General features: G+C 39.2%; 1 protein-coding gene across 8 annotated transcripts in view; it reads right to left on the bottom strand.

Annotated features, from left to right (window-relative positions):
* Positions 1-2383: 2383 nt before the first annotated feature.
* ppfia1 (PTPRF interacting protein alpha 1) overlaps positions 2384-25190 on the bottom strand; it is a 60704-nt gene continuing 37897 nt past the window's right edge. Inside the window, exons 12-31 of one of the 8 annotated variants that reach the window (XM_077563430.1) lie at positions 24572-24634; positions 24024-24103; positions 23739-23889; positions 18790-19013; positions 18453-18684; positions 14856-14885; positions 12887-13011; positions 12624-12796; positions 10394-10487; positions 9019-9100; positions 8714-8914; positions 8459-8521; positions 8014-8040; positions 6702-6877; positions 6485-6582; positions 6204-6379; positions 4509-4577; positions 4258-4426; positions 4018-4091; positions 2384-3803 (exon numbers count right to left, since the gene is read on the bottom strand). In XM_077563430.1, the coding sequence (XP_077419556.1) occupies positions 4036-4091; positions 4258-4426; positions 4509-4577; positions 6204-6379; positions 6485-6582; positions 6702-6877; positions 8014-8040; positions 8459-8521; positions 8714-8914; positions 9019-9100; positions 10394-10487; positions 12624-12796; positions 12887-13011; positions 14856-14885; positions 18453-18684; positions 18790-19013; positions 23739-23889; positions 24024-24103; positions 24572-24634 (2289 nt within the window). In that variant the 3' untranslated portion in view covers positions 2384-3803; positions 4018-4035. Of the gene's footprint in view, positions 3826-4017; positions 4092-4257; positions 4427-4508; positions 4578-6203; positions 6380-6484; positions 6583-6701; positions 6878-8013; positions 8041-8458; positions 8522-8713; positions 8915-9018; positions 9101-10393; positions 10488-12623; positions 12797-12886; positions 13012-14855; positions 14886-18452; positions 18685-18789; positions 19014-23738; positions 23890-24023; positions 24104-24571; positions 24635-25190 lie in introns of all 8 variants that reach the window. The other 7 variants (XM_077563429.1, XM_077563428.1, XM_077563432.1 and 4 more) reach the window with 7 other exon arrangements.

Below are 25190 nucleotides of genomic sequence, written 5' to 3'. Positions count from 1 at the left end.
GGTTATGCACTCCGGTTATGTATTTCTGGACTAAAGTCTTAGAAAAACTTTCCGCTATCTTGGACTGTAGGATACCTTTATCTCCAAACTTGTGTTTGCTAGGCAAACTAACAACAACTGACTTACCACATAAACAATTTCAATCTACACTTATAGCCCTTACTATCGCGAAAAAAACAATTCTTGTTAACTGGAAAAATAAACCAATAAAAATCGACCAATGGTCAAACCTCTTCATAAATCACATTTTAATGGAAAAAATATCTGCCTCCCACCCCCGCCCGGTTGTGGGGGGCCCCGGGCGCTGGTCGCTCCTCTTAACTCACTGCACTAGTTTTGCACAATACACTTTTATAGACATATAGGGCACATAACACACTTTGGGGGGGGGGGGGGGGGGTGTAAACACCGTCTTTGCCCTACAACTCCCCTCCAATTTTAATGCACCACACAACTGGGGCGCCATCGGTTGGGTCGTGGGGGGAGCGGGGGCTGTGGACCGGTGGGGTGCCTGGCGGGCCTGCAGTGCTCCGTCCTCCTGCGTTGGGTTGGGGGCGCGGGCCGCGCTGGGGTGGGTGGCGCTCCTGCTCCTGGGTTTACTCTCCGGCCGGTAGCCCCTGCGGGGCCCGGGGGGTCGTCCTTTGGCGCTGCCGCGGCCTGGGGGGGCCCTGAGGTGTTGCACTTGCTCTGTCCTGGCAGGGGTCGACGGCTCCCCTCTTTGGTGGAGATTTTCATGCATGTCAGATCCACTACACCAGCATCTATCGAAACTCAGACACAATCTGCTTCTTCCTCAGGTCATTGAATCGGTGGAGGCTGGCGTCTGTGGATCTCACTCTGCTTCGTCTGTCCTTCCTTCCTTTCCTCAGTCTCTCCTTTGGTCTCTTGAGGTCTCGCCGATTTGTTGGAATTTGGATGTCTCTGGGGTTGGTGAAGGACTCTGGTTGGTGGTGTCTGGTCAGTGCTGGATTTCACTTTCCTTTCTTTGGTCCTTCCTCGGGTCTCCTGACGGCCTCACGACTCTGGCTGGAAGTGTTCGGTTTAGGTGAACGGTACGGGATTTTTTAATAGGTTTTAGGTGAACTAATGAATACACACACACTCGCACGCACACCCACATACAAAAAAAAAAGAAAGAATAGAGAGCAATGATGATGACGTCAAATCGGTAAAATTACCAAATGAACAATACTGAGCTCTCCAGAAAAAAAAAAAAGAGCACAAGTGTTCTCATGTACAAATACTTGCATGTTTTATACTGAAACGGCCAAACCCAAGGGAAAAAAAGTCACACGCACAATAAATAAATAAATAATCCAGATGCATGAATCTTTGCGTATACATAAAGGGCCATGCTCGTTCTCACGGACATTTAAGTACTAGCCCGATTGGGATGAAAACTGAGAAGCAAACAAAGAGGCCGGCTTGGAGTACAGCCCCAACTCTAGCTCAGGCGGATTTATTTTCTGGTTTATCTGTATGACATCAATTTGGTCGATAATTGCCCATAATTATTGGCCACCGATATTATCGTGCATCCCTAATTACTAGTTGTGTTGAAGTGGAATGAAATGAATGAATGAAGCTGTATGAAATGATAAAATATAATCATCTAATGCAGGGCTCCACACTAAATTTGCACTGGTGCTACCAACTTTTTCAGTTGGTCGCGCCACACAGGTTTTGGTCGCCCCTTTTTTTGGAGGAAAATATAGCACGACCGTATTTGCTGATGTATAGTTGTCCCAATTTGCATTGCGTAGTTTCAGATGACGTAAAAAATCGACAGCGACTCAACATATAGCGGAAAAATATTTTACTACTAACAAGATTTGGTTCAATTATTTTATATTACTTCAACCCTATTAAGCCAAACATATATTAAATACAAGACATTTTGAGCCCTCTATTTCATGAGTATAATTTTCCCCTCACTAAAACCCTGACGTATATGATCTGACATGCAGTGCATGGATAATCCGTTAGAGGGCAGTGTCACCCATATGATGGCTTTTCCAGCGACCTTGCAAGATCGCCCCAATTGAGAAAGGAGAGCCCTATACTTAAGTGGGAAATGTCCTTTTTGATTTTTGGAAATGTTTAATATGTCTGTTTATTATTATATTTTTGACAGTTATATGTATGAATTTAAAGCATTGTGACCGGATGTCTCAAATATGACACAAATCAAATGTCATATGTTGATTTTCATTTTTTTGTGTGTGTGTTCAAAAGGACCAATAAATACTCTATTTACAAAGAATCAGCCATGTTTAACATCATATAGTATAGAAAAGCTTTTTTTTGTCCATGTCAAAGCCAATACAAAGACAAAAGCATACAAGTTTTGAATAAAATTTGGATCTTTATCTGAAAAGGATAATATGCTTCAGTATTTTATTGAAAGAGCAATAAATAATACTGTGATAAAAATAGTTTATAAGTACTCAGACTGTACATTGTTACATGATTAGACAATTCAAAAGGGAAGAACAGGACTAATAGCAACATGATTTACACAGAGCATGAATGAGAGAAAATACAAAAATGAAAACCTAACTTGCAGTTTAGAGTTAGACTACGTGTTTATATATATATATATTAAAAAAAAGCTGGTTTCTTCCAAATTGCCATGGAGCTTAATTAATGTGAAACTAGTGTAGTGAGAGCAGACAAGACTTACAGGGGGGAAAACTATAGCTGAAGCTATAATGGTGAAGAGACAACATAAATGAGTAATAAATAAGAACACAGAAGAAGACAGAGTCTATAGTTAATAAACAATAAGGCTTGATATAAAGTCTTTGTAAAAAGTTTTTTTTTAAATGTTGGAGCCTGTCTACTTGCAGCGGGGATTAACAGAGGCTTCAGTGAAATTGGTCCACCCAAGGAAAAGTTTTTTCAGTTCTTCGCTACATTAAACCACCTCCTGTGCAGAATCAGATCGGTCTCTCCAAAGGTGAGGAAGGGCTTTGATGTGGTTGAAGGGACAGTTTCAAAGTTGGCAGGGACGGGAAAGTTAGTTCTTGCATGCACGGTGAATGAGACACAACCTGGAATTTTGTTTCCACTTGCATTTTAAAGTGGCCCTAGTGATAAAAATTTCCTGCTACTAATATGGCTTTAGTTTCTTCAATTCAAAACTTTACATTTGGTGTGTGCGCGATATCTGCTGTCAACATCATCTGGCTTGCCAGCAGTTATTTTCATGGTGACGGTCACAGTGTTGAGCAGTTTGCAAAATGGTCTCCAGCAGTTTCTGATATTCACACACACATTGACCTACATAACAGCTGCATTTACATTTAAAAAGGAAAAAAAAAACAAGCAATAAGCAACAAAGAATTGAAAAGTTAAAAAGGGTAACGATATAGAATTAAATTATATCACAAGCCACTTAACCATTGATTATATTTCAAATCAACAAGGAAAAAACATACATCTGGTCAAATAAAGATTATAAAAAAGATTAGATAAAATGTCTGTTGGTAGAAATATACAAACTCCAGACGGTTGAAAACATTCCGTTACATACATCTGAGATCTGATGAGCCCAGTGAGGAAATGTCAAAAGTTGACTGAAAGGGATTGAGACAAAAAGATTAACATTATATTCTAAAATCATATAAATGTCCCATTGGTTTACATAAATATAAGAAACGTGGATACATCTACACAGTTTCCTCTCGGGATACTGAAATTGGTGAGCAAGATCATATTTTTAGTGTCCTTAGAAATCTGTTAGTTCATCATCCTGGTCTTGAAAGCAGGGAATTCCCCTTCGTCTTCTGACCAGCGGTTACCTATAGAAATAATGAGGATAAACTGAGATGGGGAAGAGGGACATGAACAGACACAATAGGGGAAGCAGAAGAGAGGACAGGGATGGAAGGAAAAGAAGAAAGGGAAAAGGCGTGAAACGTGTGTCATTCCAGCGGAAAAGTTCTATAAAGCTGTGCTCTGGGTGTGAAGACGATGGCTTTTCGAGACGCATCAACCTGCACGATGTCATCTTACCGTTGCGTGAGGTTTATGTTAGCAAGAGTAGGTCCTGACAGTAGCAGTGTCCAGCCTCTGTATAGACTGGCTTCCTGTATGCGCATGTTGGCAAAAATCACATGCAAAGGGCATGCCGTTAGTCACAGCATCTCATACTGCACAGCAGACAGGCCATTCAAGAAGTAAGACATGACACAATCTTATTACGCCACAAGAACATTTGAAGCGCAAACACATGCGTCAACAACTGTCACTTACCATCCATTGGGCTCCTCTTTGGCTGTGTGGAGGCAGATAATGCGTTGCTGCTGGTCACCCTGAAATTGGCAGGCAGAGTGTCTGAAACGCCCAAAGGCATCCCCCTCATGTCTTTGGGCCGGAACTTCTTTCTCCATGAGGGAGCTCGCCGGAAGTTCTTATCGTCATCCTGGAACAAGGAAGATTCAGGAGATAAAAAAGTTGGCTTCGCTCATCATCACTTGGTTCAGCAGAAATGCTCTGTCCATTACCTCTTCCATCCTCCTGTCTGTACCAACGGCCAGCAAACTGTTGTATTCCCGCTCAAGAGTTGCTCTGGCCTAGAAGAAGGGGAAAAAGGAAAATCAGAAATAGCAGCCATTTAGCTCATCATCTTATTGTATCAATCAAATCAGACTCCCAGCTCAACTGTTTCACTCTGCACATTTTACTCTTACTTACATTACTCACACAGTAACACCAATTACTGCAATCATCGCGTCTTTGAAGCTTGGTAAGGTATTGTTGTCATGAGCTCTATAGCCTATATTGTTCAGTTCAGTGACACAAACCCCCCAAATAATTTTCTCCTAGGATCTGTACAATTCACATAGGGCACCTTATATTGGTTTCAAAATGGTGAGTGGTTTTCATGCCTGATTAATTGACGACGATATTGAGCTATAACTAGCTAGCATTATAAATATGAAATATAGATTGAGTTAGATATCTTTTTTTCAAGCACTCATTAAAAAATTGTGTTAATTAAATTATTTTTTCCAATTTTAATTTTGGTCATTCCTTTAGTTTTTGTTATCTATAATTACATTGAAGGGGACTGCATTATGTGTTTCCTGAAAAACCACTTGTCCTTTTATACTTACATTTTATATTGTCACTTTTGATTATATATTTGATTAATCTCTCTCTTCTACTGATTTGGTAAGTGCTGACAGCCTCTGCAAATGTGTTGACATGAACAGACATAATTACCACCAGGCTTGTTCCCATCACTAGTGGTCAGTTAGTTTTGCAACATATCAGGAACTATGCAAAAAAAAAAAAAAAAAAAAAAAAAAAATACACAGAGAGAGTTTGTAAGTATTCATTAGACTTTGAAGCAGTTTCTGAAAAAGGATTGTTTATTTTTATCCCCCAATAGAGTTGTTTCAATCTACTACTACTAGGCCCATAAAAATGCTGCATGGCAGTAAGCACCCATAAAATGCATTGCCGCCACCTGCAGGACGAGAGATGAACAGCATCACACTGTAAACATTTTTGGGGATCAAGCTAGTCAAATGCAAGGCCGGAGCGGGACTCATTTCAGCGCTCAGACCAGCCTATTTAGCCTACCTAGTTCACAACATTTTAATGAAGATAAAACTAATTTACCCTTATTACTAGTGTATCACTAATATACCTCATCATTTCCTCCAACAATAGTCATACTGTATTCGATTAAAAAAAAAATCAAAATTACAATTGAATGTGTTTACAAGTTCACGATCAGTAATAATTTGAACAAGTATGACAACATAAATAGTTAAAATGGGCAAAAGTGGGACCCATAGACAAGTACACTTAACAAGGGAGATTCAATTAAGGCAAAAAAAAATTTGTTTAGTGCACTTATTTTGAAACCTATTCACATCACTTCCGGCGCCCTCCTTAGCGGGCTGACACTTTACGATCGCAACACATTAACAATCAGAGTAATCAGAGCAAGCTTTCCCATCATATTTACTGTAGTTGCCGTTACAATGCTATGCTTCATTAATGTGTTATTTTGGACAGACACGATAATGTAACATGACATGACATGTAAGATAGTTAGTGTTGTTTCTAGTCGTGTATTCAATTATTGCCACTATTGCTAATAAATTATTAATCACTCCATTTATAAGGCTATTCTTTTGTTGGTTTCAAGGTCTGTGTACTAGTACAATGTTAGTGTGCTATTGTACCTGAGTGTTCTGTGTGGGAATTTGCAGCAGTAGTGCCAGGGTGTTGTGATCAAAGGATTCATCCAGGGAGAGCAATGCGCCATGGATACCACTTTCATAGAGGTTGGCACTGTACTCTTTCAGCCCGATAGCCTGAACCCAATTGATCAAACGCTCGTTACTCCACACCAGAACATCTGAAAACAGGGGTAGGAAATTTACTATGCAATTTATTTTGTGGCGTACTTGTATCTCAAAGGTAAATATCAAAGGTATACATATTTAATGCTGCGTTTTGTTACCATTAAACTCTAGCTGAGACTCTTCCCTTCTCCTCTCCAGCTCTTTCCGGTCATAGTTGAGCCTCCTTAAACACATTACTCCACACTGAAAACTGTTCCTATCGACCAAAAATTAAACGTAGTAAATGATCAGTTATTTGCAGATGTTTGCTTTTTCAAAGTGCATGCTGGATTAGGGCTACAATGAGCACACTGTTTTTCTATTTGTGTTTATTACCTGTGGAAACTGTCAACCATTTTCAGCTGTCCGCGGAGGTCTTTCTTGGTAAGGTGATCAAGCATGCGGGCGTCCACCAGGGACTCCATGAAATATGAACGATACTGTGGTAGGCCCAAGCTGGGTAGCCACTCATTACCAATCCATTCATGATTCATGTCTCCATATGCCAATGTCTATAATAATCAAAAACACAGTAAATACAATCATATTCTTTAACACAAACAAACATACGCAAATTAAGAAAAACTACTAATACACACAAAAATTAAAGAAAATTGTAATTTTTCAGGATATGGGAGCATCACTAATTGAAAAAAATAACGAAGTAAGTTATTAAATGAAATAATCAAAATGTAGCATAAATCAAAAAAAATATACATGTTGTCTATATAATACAATGATTACTGCAGTAATGGGTACCTACCTGTCTCTCACTATTAGAAGACAATTTGATTACATTTTGTACACCAAGTAGGCCTTGATTTATTTATTTTGTGATTATTTAAGCCTAACAAAAAAGAGGTATGGGTATTGTCACTTTTTCCCAATTTCTATATTGTAACATTTGCAGTTTAGCACTGCAGTATAATTTTTATTCCTCATTGTACAGTGGACCATAACCCAAATAGTTGGCACCAATTACAATTGCATTGAAAATAAAAATGGATTTATTTTTTACCCCACCCCAAATACTTGATTACGTGGGGGATATTATGACACCATTAGGTGTTTTCAAGTTTTGGCATGCTGGGGTACAAATACCCAAGTAGACAGCCACTTCTGCGTACTGCACATGTATAAATACATCAATGACTGTAACATTAGTAATTTAATAAGCAAAAAAGGTAGCTGAAATGCATCCATACTGCTGAATTAAACAAGCCTGGTGGGTCTGCAGTGTTTCTTCCTCTCCTCCAGTCCGCTCTCGTAACACAGTAATTGAACAGAACTAGGATTAGCATTAGCCACAGTTTTGCTCACTTTGACCAATGACCGTCACTGGCAGAAGTAGTCACATGACACACAGTTGGAGCAAGCTTGCTAAAGAAATTTATCCTCAACCTAGGCTAACATTGTTTTGAATGATCTTCACATAATAATATGAATTATATTGGACATCACTGTGAGCTCATAGAGCTGTTATTTGGGATGGGGGCACACACTTTGGAAGTTGAAAGGACCATCTCATAGCTCTTTCATTTAAAAGGAGACACAGTTAAGTGTCTTAAGAGTTTCACAGTTTTGGAATTTATTTATACTACTGTATATCGGCTTAGTTGTTGAGCATAAGAGGGTGACATATTCAAACCTGGGCCCAGCTGCTTTCGTCATCCTCCTGGTGTTAACATGGTTAGTGAGCATGGTGACAAGAAAAGAAAGGCTGGGTTAGTGAGACGGCAATGCTAGGGTTAGACAGCTGGAAGTCAAATTTTAATAGAAAAATCTAACTAAAGGAAAATGACAAGATTTATTCTGAGAGACACATCATACCATACTGTTCTTCTAAACCCACCACAAGGACATTCCAGGAAAACTTGGACTGATGGATAAGACATTGTTCCAAGTAGCTCACGATCTTTAGTTTTTTGTTTTTTCTTTGTCTGCGTAGTGTAGCTAATCACAAAAAGCCAGAACATTATAATCAATTTGAAGATATTGATATATGGCCAACTTGGGCCAACTTGGAACAGGCCCAATAGTCACCAAAGCTTGTGAGAAACAAACCAGAGTTCAGCCAATCTGGAAAGACTAACCGTGGGAGGTGTAGCTGCCAAACTTTCCATTTCTTCATGTGTGACCCAAACGTTTCCTGTGGTCTGATCATTTGACACCCCAATCACAAGTGAGTCAAGTGTGCAGAGAAGGGACAGTGGTACAGGACAGAAGAGAAAAGATCAGGAAGCAACGGTTGTTACAAGAAAAATAAATGCTTAAAATGTTAATCCATGTGCGTACATGCTCAGTGGGATTAAGACAGTGTACGTATTACTTATGTTTGAGACAAATACCGTTCTGGAGGTGGGAGGAGCAGAAGGACTGGTGAGCGACATGATTTCCTGGATGGCAAGACGAAGTTTTAAACGATGTAATGGGTTGCTGATGCCAATCTCCCTCTGGATTTCAGTGTCGGAAAGAGCTGACATAATGGCTCCGCTCTTTACGTTTGCACGACAAGCTGCTACATACCACGCAGGCATGCCCACCCACAGCTGGCCAAAGGACATGAGACAGAAAATAGATTAATCACATAAAAAAAACAACATTAACAATATAGTAAAGTTAATAGTTGAAATTTTTCAGATCATTGCTGTACCTCAAGCCAAACAACAACGGTTGGTCCATCCCATTGCGCAAAAGGCAGGCCCTGCCTGCGCGCTTCATCTAACAGTTCGTGCCTGACACAGAAAATTTTATTTAAAACATGCAATTTGAGCTCAATTGAACTAAACAATATAAGCACGCAAGCCCATCCCACCCAAACATGTTCAGTATCATACAAAGAGCAGGCAAAAACAAAGAGACAAGACGTGCGCAGTGAAAAGAAAACATGACATTCTCATCTGGAACAATATGGATAAACACCTATTCCTTTAAAGAACACAAGTGTGTCAAAACCTTTTAAGTCCTTTCAAAGTCTTGAATATGTAGGTTCAAACAGATCTGAAAGCTAAATGATAGTCAACGACTGTTCACTTTCTCTCAGTACCAGAGCTTTTATAGTTAAAATAACCATTTCAAGAAACCAATCCTCTGAAAGAGAAAAGTGGCACAACATGCATAAAGAAAATAATTGAGGGCAGGAATACCTTTACTAAGTAATCAGTATAAAATATTTTACATCCAATTCATGCACAGCCATTATTATTAAGGAGAAATGCCAGTAAAGGACAATCAGTCACTGTCAAGTCAAGGAATATTTGAGTGCTCTGAGAGGCATTTCGCTTAACTGGTGTGGAAACACCTTACAACTGTGAAGTTGGCCACCAAATGACGCAGTTCAATAAACATGCATACAAACGGTGAACTGAACAAAAACTAATAGTTTGTTTTAATAATGGTTTCCTATGAAGGAAATTTTCAGCACTTCACTGATTATGCATTCTGCTGCGTGTTTATAAATAAAAGTATTTAGTAACCATTTTCCATTTGCGCAGAACTTCATGCTTTTGGAGCAAAATACTGTTGTCAAAATCAACATACACATTCACGTTAGGTAAAAAGCGGTACGGAAAAGAGACCAGCCATTCAGAAGGACAGCAGCAATGAGGACCCAAGTGTGGGAAGAAAAGCAAAAGCAATTATGAATTGACTTACCCTGTCTTTGGACTACACAGAAAATGAGAAGAGGGTGATAAAAAAAAAGAGGGAGATTGGCAAAACAAAAAAATAATAACATGAATTGATACTTATTAAAATTAGCTGAAGTCATAACTGCTTGGAGTTAAAGCTAAATAAAATAAAATAAAGAAAACATGGGGATGGGAGGTGACTGCAATGGAAAAGCGTATGTGGAATGGTAAGAATATTATAATAATAAACTGATGATGGGAGTGAGCAGAAGCCACGTGGATAGGCACTGTGTATATGAACCAGCATGGAAATGTAGCATGAGTGCAAGTCCAAAGGTTTTACAATGAACACTATTATACGTGGCTATTGAGTGTGTTCAAAAACAGAGCAACACCTACTTCTTCTGCAGTTTTCTGTTCTTTTCTGCAGGGCCTCCCAGGGTGCTCATTCCTAGGCCATCCTTAGGTGAGCTCTCTGCTTCAGGAGTACCAGCTAAGAACAAAAACACAATGTTCAATGCTGCTACACCTTAAATATTGCTTAGATCTGCGTGTTTCAAAATATGATTAATTCGCTCCTAGGTGTTGTCATCATAGAGTTAAAGGTGGTCACTAGTCCAGTGACTAGTAGAAGGGTAAACCCGGTATTTTTTATCTGTCTTAATAAGGATATATTCGAGGACTTGGAGGAATGCCTGCTCAGTAAGCATAATTGAGTCGACTTTCGGCATGGGCATAAAGTGGCCACCTATCAGTAAGAGCTCAGAATTTGCAAAGTGTTTTGGTATTCAATTTTAATGCTCTCAATTTTAATAAATGAGTGTGAATGCACATAATCACTAACAGTTTGCGAGAGAATGAAATGATAACAGCAAATCCGTAATTATTAAGAACTATTTGCACACAAGTTTTACTTCTTTCTGTCCCCTTTCATTTTGTTTACTTTACTTTGAATTTCAATATTGCTTTATATTGTCTTTTTTCTTTTACAAATGAATGCAATAAATTGAATTGAATGGCGGCGGGCTCTCTGCTGAGCAACGTGAAACGCCTATAAAGAAAGCAAGGTAAGCCTCCGTAGCGTTCCTAAAGGGACGATCAAAACTCTTGAACGTGTCTGGAGAATGACAAGAGCACATCGTGGGGGAGGGTGACTCTCCCGATCGCATGTTTCTTTAGGAACGCTACGAGGCTTAACTTGCTTTCTTTGTTGGTGTTTCACATTGCTCGGCAGAGAGCCGCCGCCATTCTATGTCACTACGCACTGAATGCGTTGTGACGTAAATAACAATGGCGGAGTACGTCCAAATAAAGTTTCTACAAAATTTATCAAACTGGAAATTATTTTTGAAAAATGAATCTCAAAGCTATGTTAGTAACAACCAAATAAATAATATAGAGCAAACTTGTCATGACAGATGGGGTTCCTTTAAAAAAAAATATATATCCACACACACACACACAATACACTAAGGAGTGTGGAATACTAAGCATGCCTTAAGGTGCGTTTTTTTGTTGTTGCAAATAGTTCTTAATAATTGCATGTTTGCCGTTATCACTTCATTCTCTCGCAAACTGTTAGTAATTATGTGCATTCACACTCATTTATTAAAGTTGAGAGCATTAAAATTGAATACCAACACACTTAGCAAACCCTGAGCTCTTACTGATAGGCGCCCACTACTGTAATGTAATTTGAGAATATTTGTTGTGCAGATCTCAAAAGTCAAAATCAAAGTCGAGACATTATTGTCAAAACAAACAAATAATATTACTGATATAAATAGGTTATACTAATTGTATATTATTCATTCATTTTATGAACCGCTTAATATAATAAAAGCTAACAGGCCACTCCGGCTGGCTGATGTATGGCGTAGCGCAGCATAATAAATTTCTGTATCCGGTTCCCAAGTAGACTCTTCGGAGAGATACCACGTAATAATTTGCCTGCTGTTTTGTTGATCAACATTGGATGTTCTTCACCTTAACGTGGTTCCAGGCAGTTGTCTGAAAAGTGGATGCAATCACTTAATTTCGGTGTTAAACACGCTAGCTGTGTCAGCCTAAAAAATGGTTAACAATCAAAAATTTGCATGGCTTTTTCTGTCTTTTGTTATCCCTTCACGAGAATGATACTCATCAGATGTATAGCTTATTCACCAGCATAGAGGTAATGTTCTTTTTCTGTTCTCAGGAGTGAGGAGTATTTAGCTACATTTTTAGCCAGCGAAGCTTGCTGCTAGATAGCTGGTTGTGGCGCAAGTAGCACCAACCTTGCGTCAACGGTTAATTGCCTTCGTCCTGTGCGTAGGTGTCACTAGGTGCCCTAAGTGTGTTGTGACAACCTTAACATACATGCGTCCAGCCCAGCGAAGCTTTTTGGTAATGTCTCAGCAGTTCAGAAAAATGTCAAAATCTGTGATTTTCGTTTTTCCCATTCAAAGGATTTTTAATGAGGCTCAAAATTAAAATTTTAGCTCGCAAACTGCAATGTGAAACGTCTTATTTTGAGCCTGACAGCATAAGCCATATTATGGCCATTATTTTAGTCTAAGAAAAAACAAAACAAGTGCTGCAAAATAAACAAAAGCATGAATTTCAGCAGTTACCCACACTAGTATCTCACCTTGACTGGGAGAGTCCTTTCCAGGAATGCTAGGCCGGCCCTTTTCCTTCTTCCCGAAAAGGCGTCCAATAGAAGACTTAATGCTCTTCTTTTTGGCTGCTTTGTTGAGAGAGTCCTGGCTGCTGTTACTGCTGCTGGGGTTGCTACCCTGCCCGTCATGCATGCCAATCAGACTATAAATGAAATAAAAAAAAAGGTTTACCAACATTTTATGTCAAACTGCAGGTTTAAAATATATTTTAAGTGACAAGGAGAAGGCTGACCCTCGAATGTCTCTTATGTCCTCGTGGCTGGCAGCATGACCAGCTTCCCTGTTTAGGCGCATAGAGCGTGGAGTGGTGGGGGGTGATGTCTCACACTGAATCGTGGTTTTGTCATCCTGAGCAGACTGTACAGAACAGAAGAAACTAAATCCAGTACTCATATTTCCCTGTTAAAGCCACAAGTGAAATTGAAGTATCACACAGAATGTCATCCAAATAAAATTGCCATAAAAAAAAAAAAAAAATGACTGTTACATTTTCCTGAAATAATGTACAGAACTATATACTACAGGTGAGAGAGTCCTCGTAGACCAAGTCATCCATATACATTTTTACACTATTTAAGTTAATAAAGTCATATTTGGTCCATTTCCAGTCCATTCAGACATGAAAGACTCAATGAAGATAACAAATAACACTACTGAATGACCTTTATACGGTATACCCCCCCCCCCCCCCCCCAAAAAGAAAAAAGATGTGATTATTTTCTTGACAGTTGAGTTTGTACAACATATTAGATGATAAATGTGTACAGTGGATCTCCACTCTTTGCAGTGGATAGGCACAGAGCCCGATCACAAATAGATGCAAATAACTGACGGTCCCCTATCAGTGATTGGATAGCCTACTGTATATTAATCATAATAATAAAATATTAATATATATAAATATATCTTTTTTTTTTTTTTTTTTTTAACTATGACCCCAGAACATTTTTATAGCCATTCAAACATTTCTGTACCCTTAAAAATACAGTATAGTTAAACAGCTTAAAGCTAAGCATGCAGACACACAATGATGATACCTGTAAGCACACATCTGCATTTCTGATGACGATAAAGAATGACTGCAGTGGCACAGTCTGGTGTAAAACAATGAATCTTTGACCGCAAAGAAGAATGCAGGAGTACATTAATGGTGATGATGCTCCTGGGGAGGCCTGGTGGTAAACGCCGCTGTTTCATATGCCAAGATTGCGTAGAATGGCTAGGGCAGGGGTGTCAAACATAGGGTTTAATCCGGCTACAAGACCATTTTTGTAAAGTAAAAAAAAACAAAAAAACGAGTAATGTCTAATGTCGTAATTTCACAAGCAATCCTTAGATGAGCAATGCAACTTGTACACAGAATTGCTCTGGATGTCATTACACACAACTTAAAGTTACAGTTTAAAAAACAAAGACCATTATGAATCAAACAAACGTGCTGAATACGGCACCCATTCAACTACACATATGACAAGTAATAACATCCTTAGAACTTCATTAACGGCACCACAATGCATTCTGTGAACAATATACAGGTATATGCAAAATAGGTAGATATAACATGCAACATATAACTCATACGGGCAAAGTGTTGGCGCGTGCCATTTGCATTTGTGTTATTTTTTGGGGGACAATATATTTACAGTTGCACCCTGCATTTTAGGGCTGACCCGCAAATATCGAAAACCTGCGTATAATTGACGGCAATTGTTTTTAAAGTATATACCATGATTTTACTGATCTGGCCCACTTGGTAATATATGTTCCTCCATGTGGCCCCAGAGCTAATAAGAGTTTGACATCCCTGGGCTAGGGCTTCAGTGTTTACTGACGCAAAACCACTGGCAAGTTTCACTGAGCTCCCACCTTATACGCTTCCATTGCAAAAATTCAATTAAGAAGTTAAGTTTTATCATTCTTATTGGATTATTGCCAACATTAACCATTTGTTGTCCACTTGAAAAAAATCGCGAGTAGGCGAGTTTCTTTCAGCAAATAAAGGAACATAAATTTGGAAGAAGAAAAAAAAAAAGCAAATGGGTGAATTGAAAATGACAAAACGCAAATATGCAAGGGGGGGTCCGGTCCACTGTACATCGCTGCAGAAGAATGGAAGAAACTAAAGCTAAACACATTTGGGACAAGACATGAGTGAAGGTAGTAAAGGTACTGCACTTTAGTGAAGCAGGCCTCTAGTTTACCTTCCTGCGGTGCTTGCGCAGGTCACTAGGCTGAAGCATGGCGGAAAAAAACAAGACAGAAGAAAAGTAGTTAGTGAGAAGCAAGACAGAATATCAAGTCATGCACAAACACAACAAGAGGAACACATGGGTAGTTTCTCTTTTTGTTGATAATCAAACACGCAAAGTTGACAGTCAATGACTGATATTATGAATAAGTCACATGTTCTTAGAGCAGTCGGGCACACAAAGTGAGGGTACAATAGTAACACAACAAACCACCAAGCTAGATAGAGGTTGCAGAAAGTCATACCAATTGGATAGGTGCAGCCAAGCTAAAATAAAACCTCAAAGCAAGCACATTTTTGGTGGCTCAAACCTATACTAACCTGAAAACAACAACAACAAAAACATGGCTGGCTAGCCGGCTGCTATACGTGATATTACAAGATGGTTTAAAGGCTTATTACAGATGTATATGCTCGAGTAAAGTCTTTTTTTCCATTGTCTGCCTTGAAACGGGGGAGCACCTCCTCCCTCTGCATTCCACAGAGGCCTGGCATTAGCAGAGCAAATAAACCATCAGCCTGCCACATTTCTATGGAAGCTTGTTTTTCCCCAAGAGCAAAATACTGAATCATTAATTTCCTTTTCTCAACGGACATTGTGAGGTCAGGGCATGGATGAGATTAGTGAGCTATAAAAGGGTAACAGGAAGCGGAAATTGAGGAGTGAGCAGAAATGTAAATCTGATCAACCAAAATGCTGCTTTTCTATGATGTCTCTTGGTTACATAAAGGTTATTCAAAATATGTTGAGTTTGCAGTACAGAAATTACAAGCACTCAGTATTACAGTACAGGCAATTACTCCTTAGATATTTCAAAAGCCACTGAAATACAAACAACACATCAAGTATTTTTTTTGTCAATAATTTTCTTCAATATAAGGGGGAAAAAAAAGTTTGGGCCTTTTTCATGCCAGATCGCTGTTCTTTATGAACAGCACTGACACAACAAGGAGGGCATGAAATCGAGAAAGGCAATTTTCCACCATATAATGAATGTTAGTGGTGACAATGCCTGTAATAAGGGGACATGGATGATCACTTCATACCCAACACTAACCTGTCCTGCCCTGTTGTCCTGAAACCAACTGTTGCAATCCCTGCAGTGCCTTTTGCAACAAACAAACAGCAGTATGCACTAACATCACACACATCAAATTATCTGATAGCGAGATGCTGTGTTGCTGTCAAAACACACAGTTGTCACTTTCTGCACTGCTGAGTGCAAAAAGCAAACGCAGATAATTGCCAGGTCTTCAGTTATGACTGTTTTTCATTGTTTTTGCAGGATATTTGAATAAAATAACTGAGCAAATAATTTGCATTAAAAAAAAAAAACTAAAAAAAAGTGATAAAAGAAAAGTAGCACTTAAATAGATCACTAATTCCGGAAAAATCTGACTGTCACTACCAAACTGGAAAACAAAAGGTCAGCCCAAAAAAATAAAATCTAGTTGTAGACTACAGCCAGACTGCACCCGTTTTAGAAAGGAAGTAGGGAAAATTAACGTAAAGAGATTGGCGGGTACCTGAAGATATGGTACATAGCTACAGACTTGAGGATGTGGAATGAAGCCAGTTGCTCCAAAAGGTAGATAAGTAACTGTCTGCTGGGAGAGGGAGCTCTGGATGATGTAGGGATCAATGCAATAATGCAGTTTTTTTGGGCGGAGGAAGCATCATATGCAGACATGGTTATACATATTTACATACATACAACATGCTAGTGCACTCAAGGGCTGTGATGAAGGGACACCTTGGATAAGTACAACACAAAACATACACACAATACCCTCGTCAGAACCACATTAGCAATTCTGCCGGCTAAATCAGAAAAGTTGAGTAAGTCTGGTTTGTAAAAAAGTGATCAGCACGGCAAGTATGTCAGGCTGTCTGCTTCAAAGTTCATAATCATTTACGCATTTCAAAAGTAATCAAACAGCTTCTCGCACTTACTGAGCAGTGCTAGCCGCATTAGCATTCGAACCGCTAGTCGCCTTAGCATTAAAGGTGATGAAGCTGCCCTTAAATGCTGCTAACAGGCGCAGTATAATACAATGTCAGAGCAATTAAGCAGATTTTTTAACGTGCGTAATTATCGATTTAACTTTATTTCAAGACGACAACGTGTTGGTAACGTGAACGACGAACGAGTCAAATTGTCGTACCACTGTGTGACACACTGCCGAGAACAACTAAAAAAAGAGCATAACGAGGCATTGATGTCCATATATTATATCCATATATTATTCAGGCATGAAAACAGGTCAGGGATGAAAAAGGTATAACATGAATAAAGTATAAATAAAACCAAAAATAAACTAATAATACAAATTACTAAGTGAGAAACAAAGTTCTAATACAAGAACAGAAGATAAATAATTGTATTATGAGAAATTATTTTTGGTTTCTTGTGCAATTGTTTAAACAAATTTTCAAAATTTGCACATGATGAATTCTAACCCAAATTGGAGCAAAAAAAATTAGTTGGAAGAGGACGTGAACGACAATCCGACGCGGTACGTAATGCTTTCTAGTGCTACATGTTGACCACAAGATACCAATGAAATTATAAATATGGTATAAGTACGTAGTAATTATTGTTCCAAAATTCTATAATATATTGTAACGATGGTAGAGCCAGACACCTTACAACATGTTTTGAATCGGTGGTTGAAGGCGGGTGACGCGGTGGTGCTCGCCGCATATGGCAGCGACAATCCCAACTGCCGCTTGGCCTCAGCACCAAGAAGCCCCCGCAACAGGTGGGGCCCACGCTCAAACAAAGTGTGCTAGGAACCGCGAAGCTTCACTCTCACTTGGCTTGTCGGCGGTCAAATCTAATCAAATCCACCCAAACCCGTAAATGTAGCGTGAATGAAAACCAGCGCGAGTGGGTGACGTCAGTACGTTGGTTGCGCGTACACTGCTGCGTTCAAGTGCGCCATAGAAAATTAACAACACATATCTACTCCCGCACAACCACAACTAAAAACGTACTTTGGAACGTGTCAACATCTGATTTATTGTGATTCGGTGCCGACTTCGGTACCCATCTCAACCGGAGTTCACTGATACACTGACTTTCCGGTCACCTAACAACCACCCCCCACCCCTGAAATATTTTCTCAACAGATCTGCGCGATTCACGTAAGTGACCTATTTTGGTTTTAAAACGGCAAATTTCGCCGAAAGGTGACAGATTTTCATCCCTGATTATTGGTCTATTTTGAAGTTGGCCTTCTTACCGCATTACAATCATGAACAAGTGTTGCTGCGACTTTCATCCTACGCTAAATAAGTGTATACGCGAGGCATCCAAAATGCCATGAAAACCCCCCAAATAAAATTTGATCTTGAGCTTTGCATGGATGAGAAATCTCGTGGCGGTTCTAATCATGCGAGATCTTGTACTACAAGATCTCATCCTGTCCGTAATGATAAATAATACAGAGCTCAAAATTGATTATTAGTGTCATTAACATTTTGGATAAATCACACAGCCGTTAGAGAGATGCATGTTGAAAAAACAAAACTTAGGAGAAGTTTTACCAGGGTCATGACACCCATCCGGTCTAATTCTCTGTGGGGGCTATGAGGAATACGTCTTGGTGTTGAGTGGCCAGAGCCTGGAGGAGAGCTGCCAATAGGAGAGCCTGCACACAGTGAAGGCGGTAAGGAGCTCATTGAGAGGAAACGTCCTCCAAGGTTGTCGCCACTGCCCACCCTGCACTCAATCTCCTCAGCTCGGATGGCTGTGTTTTCCTTCTCTTCTTGAATCATTCTAAAGGAACAAAGAACGCAACAAATTGTTTGTGAATTACACTGAAAAAAAAAAACCCAAAAAACATTTGTGGTGGTGGTTTCTGCCTGGGCTGTAGTACAGTACCTAATTTCATTGTTGATAGCGTCAAGTTGCTCCTGCAGCATTAAGGCCAGAGTCTGTGCATCTGCCTGACCACCAGGGGACAGAAGATCAACAGAGCTGAAGATAGTTTCTCGATCCTCTTCCAGGTCTGAGGCATCCATATCACTCTCAAAAGCCTGGGCCACATTAGCAAGCACATTGGCCTGTTGGACACGCTCCCACTCCTGCTCATTAAGAGTCTGCACCTGAATTGAATAAATATAAATATTGTAAAACAATTATGATAGAGGAGATTCAGAAATCGCGTGGAGACTTCATTAGTCATTAAATAACAAGTGGACATCGTATTTATTATTTATTTATTTATTTTTTGCTGCTTCATGGTGACTTACATGGCGCTGAGATCCAAAGGTGGAAGCAAACAAAGAAAAAGCAGATTTTTAAAACCAAGTTGATATTTGACAACTGATCGAACCACACATGATAGGAGTGATGGAGTGAATATAGTGGAATATAACTCAATAAAAAATAATTCAAATAATTTTTTCATAAATATATTTAATAGATTTGAAATTAAGTGCTGAAAACATATGCACAGACAGAACAATTTTGTGCTGAATTGTTGAGATGTCGTAAACTATTTTTCACCTTTCTTGTCTAGATTTTTTGCCCATAACTAAAATGGGTCCCGGCTACACACGGGCCCTGGCATGAGTCAGGCCTTCCCCCACGATATAAATACTGAGTGCCGCCATTTCATCAGTAGCTATCTGCCAGAATTGCAAGTTAAGCCTGGGAGCCAGGTCCACTCCTCAGGATGTTTTTTGTAACTTTTTTTTTTTTACTATGATTTCCTGTTATCTCATATCTTGGGTCATCACAAGTTGATACGGACCACTCGCAACTCTGGGCTGTTTGGTCACAGGGGCCAAAAAACACACATTTTGGGAAAAGCTTCTGGCAAAATTATGTAATTGCAAATGTCAATGTACAGCAACTGCATAAATGGTCAGAAAACTCTAAAAATTTTGCGCGGTGTATCCTGACACATGGGGGGAAATAGCAGGAAAATAATCATGGGCTTCCTCTATTTCAATTCTCAAATAAAACCGTCAACATACTTTTTTAAAAAGTCTTTCCGCCTGGCAAATTGACATAAAAAGTGATCATTTTCAAACATTTTATTATCTCTCACTGCCTCAAATGTATTTTAAAAACAACCCACATTTGTAACCTTCAATTTAAGTCCAAGATGAGCTTTCTATCTGAAGTATTAGAGGACCTATGACCAAAATACTCCACTGTACCCTAAATCGGGGGGGGAAAAAACTGAAAATTCCACAATTACCATTCCAAATGGGACAAGATATTTTTCTGCATCTAAATAAAATCTTAAACAATATTTGAAACATGGGCTATGTAGTACTATATTATGTCCCCAGGTGGACCAGGGTATCAAGGCGCAACATTAAACATGAAAACACAAAATACGGGAACCAAATAGAAGATTTAAAAAAAAGAACAAGATCCTGACAAGGAATAAAAATGACTTGTTAAGTTCTGATTCTTTGATCTTAAATGCTCGCTATACTAATAACAACCAGGAGACTGTATATTCTCAGTTGAACTATTTACTGGATGCAAGAAAGATCAAGTGCACAGCTGTGGAGCCTTATTTGCTGAATGCGGAAGAAGGTCTGCTCCATTCAAAATGGTCTTTACTCATACTCTTACCGTCTCGGCTGCCCACCCTTGTGGGGGATGGCTTAGCCTAGCCAATGTGTGATGGTCTTAACTGGTTTCAACTGGATAAATGGGCCAGAGTGCAGATAGCTAGAAAGGCACCAAGTCAGGAAAGGACACAGAGACACAACGGCCTAGCTCAAGTCGCCTATCTACTCATTAAGCAGCCTAATCTAACAGACTTGCGAACATTTCTTAACAATAGATTAACATTCTGTGCAACTTAACCATAAAATTAAACTATAATCAAATATAACTGGATTTTTTTCATCCTCTTCGTGATCATCATACATATTTGTATGGATTTCACCAGCTGCTAAGTCATCCTCTTCTGCCAAGACATCAACAAGGGCTTTGGTGATGACGTCACCCTCAAACCATAGTGGTTCTAACTTGCCAGTCTCTGTGTTCATGTGAAATCCATGGTCGAGAGGGGATGGGATCTCTGGGTAGTGCTCATGAGCCCTCTTCCAGACACATTGCCTTGCAAAAGTATTCACACTCCTTGCGTTTTTCAACATTTTTGCACGGTACGACCACAAACAAATATATTTCATTGGAATTTTATGTGAAAGTTAAACACAAAGTAGCACACAATCGTGAAGTGAAAGTGTATATCTTATTTCAAACCTGTTTTACAACAAAAAAAAACCTGAAAAGTAGGGTGTGCAAAAGTATTTGTCCACCCTAAATTAATAATTTATCGAACACCCTTTTGCTGCAATTACAGTCTTTTGGGGTATATCTCTGGGCAAATCTAGCACATGCCCTTTTTTTTTTAACCATTCCATTGTCGCTTTGGCTGTATGCTTCGGATCATTGGCTTGCTGCAAGGTGAGCCTTTGTCCCAGTCTCAGGTCTATTGACTGCTATTGTGGCGACTGTGGCTCAGGAGGAAGAGCCGGTCGTCCAGCAACCGGTAGGCTAGCTGTTCGATGTTGAGTGTCGTTGTGTCCTTGGGCAAGACACTTCACACACATTGCCTCCAGTGTCACTCACATTGGTGTCTGAAATGTGCGAATGTTTGGTGGTGGTCGGAAGGGACGTAGGCACACACTGGCAGCATCGCTTCCGTCAGCCTGCCCCAGGGCAGCTGTGGCTACTTCAGTAGCTTACAGCCACCAGAGCACCAGAGTGTGAATGTGTGAGCGCACAAATAATGTATTCACTGTGAAGTGTCTTTGAGTGTCCAAAAATGCGCTATATAAATCTGATCAATTATCATTATTATTGCAGACCCCAACAGGTTCTCTTCCAAGACTGCCCAGTATTTGCCACCAACCATCTTTCCTTTTACTCATACTATCTTCCTTGTCCCTGCAGAAGAAAAGCACCACCAGAGCATGATGCTCCCACAACCATGTTTGACAGTGGGGATGGTTTATTGAGACTGGTGAGCAGTGTTGTTCTAACACAGCGTTTGAAATGCGGGCCAAAAAGTTCAATTTTGGTCTGATTTGACCAGAGCAACTTCTTCCACTTCAGCGGTGTCGCCTACATGGCTCCTGGCAAAGTGCAGACGTGACTTCTTTTGGCTCGCTTTTAGAAATTGCTTTCTTCTTGCCACCCTTCCATACACTGTAGCTAGATTTGTGCAATACTCGGCTGATGGTTGTTCTTGGACACATTCCCTTACCTCGGCTGAGAATCTTTGCAGTCCATTTAGAGCAGAGATGGGCAAACTCTGCACTGAATTTGTACACCCGACTATTCCGTTTTTTAAGTTCTAAAACAAGTTTGAAATAAGATAGACACTTTGTTTCACTTCATGATTGTGTGCTACTTTGTGTTTAACGTTCACATACAATTTCAGTGAAATATATTTATGTTTGTGGTCATACCATGCCAAAATGTTGAAAAACTGAAGGGGGATTTGATACCATTGCCCAAAAGATCTTGTCGATGTCTTGACAAAAGAGGAAATCGATGAGGATGACTTAGCATCTGATGAAAGACATACAAATACGGATGATGCTCAGGAAGATTAAGAAGAGGATGATTAAAATCCAGTTATATTTTATCATAGTTCAATTTTATAGTTAAGCTGCACTCTACTATTTCTCCATTTGGTTACACAGAATGTTAATCTATTGTTAAGAAATGTTTAGTCATTTGTATTCCTTGTCTGGATCTTGTTCTTTATCAACTTTGCTCCCGAAACGGGCTCAGGCTCAGATAATCTCATCACAGCTCCCCACACACAAAAAGATTATCTTCCACCACTGTTCACGAATCCTGTCCTCCTGGGGAAAGCTCTCGCGTGATCACACGTGACTTAGGGGTGGGCGATATGACGATATTAAATCGTGTTACAAAATGCAAGGTTCACGATCTGTTATTTCTATGGAATCGACGTAAAGAATTTCAGCACAATTTGACCGTCAGCTCATTTTCTGCCACTGACTGAAAAAGACAGCCATGCAGCCTGCCCCTATTTGACAGCCAATTAGTGTGGCCAAGTACCGCACACACTTCGTAAAATATATGGATGCATTTTGGGTAGGTGATATTAATTTGTTTTCATGTACGGGCGCTCGTTCGTCATGTCAGAGAGCTTCTTTGATTGGCTAAATTCCATTCACGTCACAGTCTGCGGAGTCAGCTGGCTTGGGAGAACCTTGTCTTCCCCCACTCACATGAAGATTTTCGTCGTAAATATTAAACACGTTCATTATTTACCGTCAGCCCCAACTGGTTTTGGACCTAATTATCGGGACAACTAGAGTGCATGAAATAATATCGTTTCACAAAAAGCTTGATTTCTCAGTATTTTGTTTCAAAACAGAGCATTTGGGTGAAACTAACCATTTTCTATTGTTGATTCCTGAAAAACAGAATAATGTAGAAACAAATCTTTCATTTGGTAGTATGTGTGTTTCCATAGTCCAAACACAAAATTTTCTGTGGCCCTTGAAATATCAGTCAAAATGCTTAAATCGGCTGGCACTGACGGCATCCCTTTTCTGAAAACATCTGCCAGTCAAAGAGTTGAAGCCTGGTTTCATATACGTGGCAATTATTTTATTTATTCAAATTTAGCAGGCTAGTTAACACACTCTTTGGTGTGTCAAATTTATAAATTTACATCATGTAACAGGGTTTTTAAATAGATCTAAGCCAACAAGGGGTGAGTGTATAATTAACCAAGTGATCAATTGCATATCAAATGATTCAGTATCATGTTAGAGTATACTTCTGCACTAAATTAATCATATAGGGCAGCTCACCTTGGATGGTTCATCTCTAAGTGCTGCTACTCTTCCTTTTTGGGGCCGCCTCAATACAAGAGCGCTGCCATAGTGATCTGAGTTACTGTCCATTATAGAGGAAGCAGACACCGGATACCTGAAGTCTGGGGTGCTTCCCAGCTGTGATCGTCTAACAAAAAACCCCCAAACAAAGCAATCAATGAGAATATTATATTATTAATGTATTTATGGACATTTAATGTTTACTGTTTAGAAAAGTCACAGATCACAAATGACAGATGGAGGTTAAACAAACCCACTCACCCATGAAGTAACGAGTTGCTCCTGCTCCTACCCTGCTCATTCTCAGCCCTCAACGTTTCGATCTGAATCAAGAGTTGTTCCTATAATAAGACATGTATTAAATGTTAAAAGAGAAACGTTTTAACTTTAAAGACACACTCTTTTATGGAGGACCAAAACTGCCCAAAAAAAAAAAAAGACTAATCAAATAAATAAATGACTAAAAGTGAAAATAAAAATGGATATAAAAAAATCTAATTAAAAAATCTAAATCAAAATAAATACACAAATATATAAATAGCATTAAATATCAATCAATCAATAAAAAACGCTCTGCCCTGACATTTATTTATTCCATGCTGCATTTTTTTCACCTAGTTTTTTACGTATCTATTTTTACTTTTATTGATTTATTTAGGGATATATATATTTTGTTGTTTTTATTTCCATTTAGATTTATTTTTTTGTATTTCATTTTTGAATTATATTTTTATATCCATTCTTATTTTCAGTTTTAGTCATTTATTTATTTTAAATTTTGGCAGTTTTGGTCCTCCATTCTCTTTCACCTTTTCATGGTGAGACTCCTCAATCAGCTTTTTGGTGTGCTCCAGTTCCCTTATGAGGGCATTCTGAATGGACAAACAATAAGAGACAGAGTGACTGATGTGAACCATGACTTGTCACTACCAAAAAGTAATAAGGACAATTGCGGGGGAGTGGTGATAGGAAAAGTAATAATTTTGACTGTAGCGAATCCCTAGAATCCATCAATTAAAATGATCCATTCAAAAGATTTGTTCACTGAACCAATTATCGCTTCATCATTCAGTTGATAATACCTACATGCATAATACATGACATTTATCTTCAGTGAACAAATCACGGATTACGTTCATTTAGGCATCAATATTTCCTCCCCTGCCTGCGCGCACCCTGGCTGCATTTGCTCAAGATTCATGAATGACAAGGCGGTGGTTCCACTCCTAGCCAGCATGCTTGCAGGTGTGCCTCAGTACGTTGCAGATGTGCCTTCAGTACGTTCACCCTAAACATTTGTTCATTTAATTTAATCATTCGTAAAGGGAAAGCAGCAAAGAATGCAACATTTAAACTAAATAAATCTGTAAATATTGAATTTGACAAGAATCATTCCAATTACATAGCTTCAGGGCAGCCATGGCCTAG

Source organism: Vanacampus margaritifer, chromosome 4, assembly GCF_051991255.1.
Source record: "Vanacampus margaritifer isolate UIUO_Vmar chromosome 4, RoL_Vmar_1.0, whole genome shotgun sequence".
NCBI classification, from domain to species: domain Eukaryota; kingdom Metazoa; phylum Chordata; class Actinopteri; order Syngnathiformes; family Syngnathidae; genus Vanacampus; species Vanacampus margaritifer.
The sequence above is the reverse complement of the archived record's forward strand: the minus strand, read 5'-3'. Positions and strand labels throughout refer to the sequence as shown.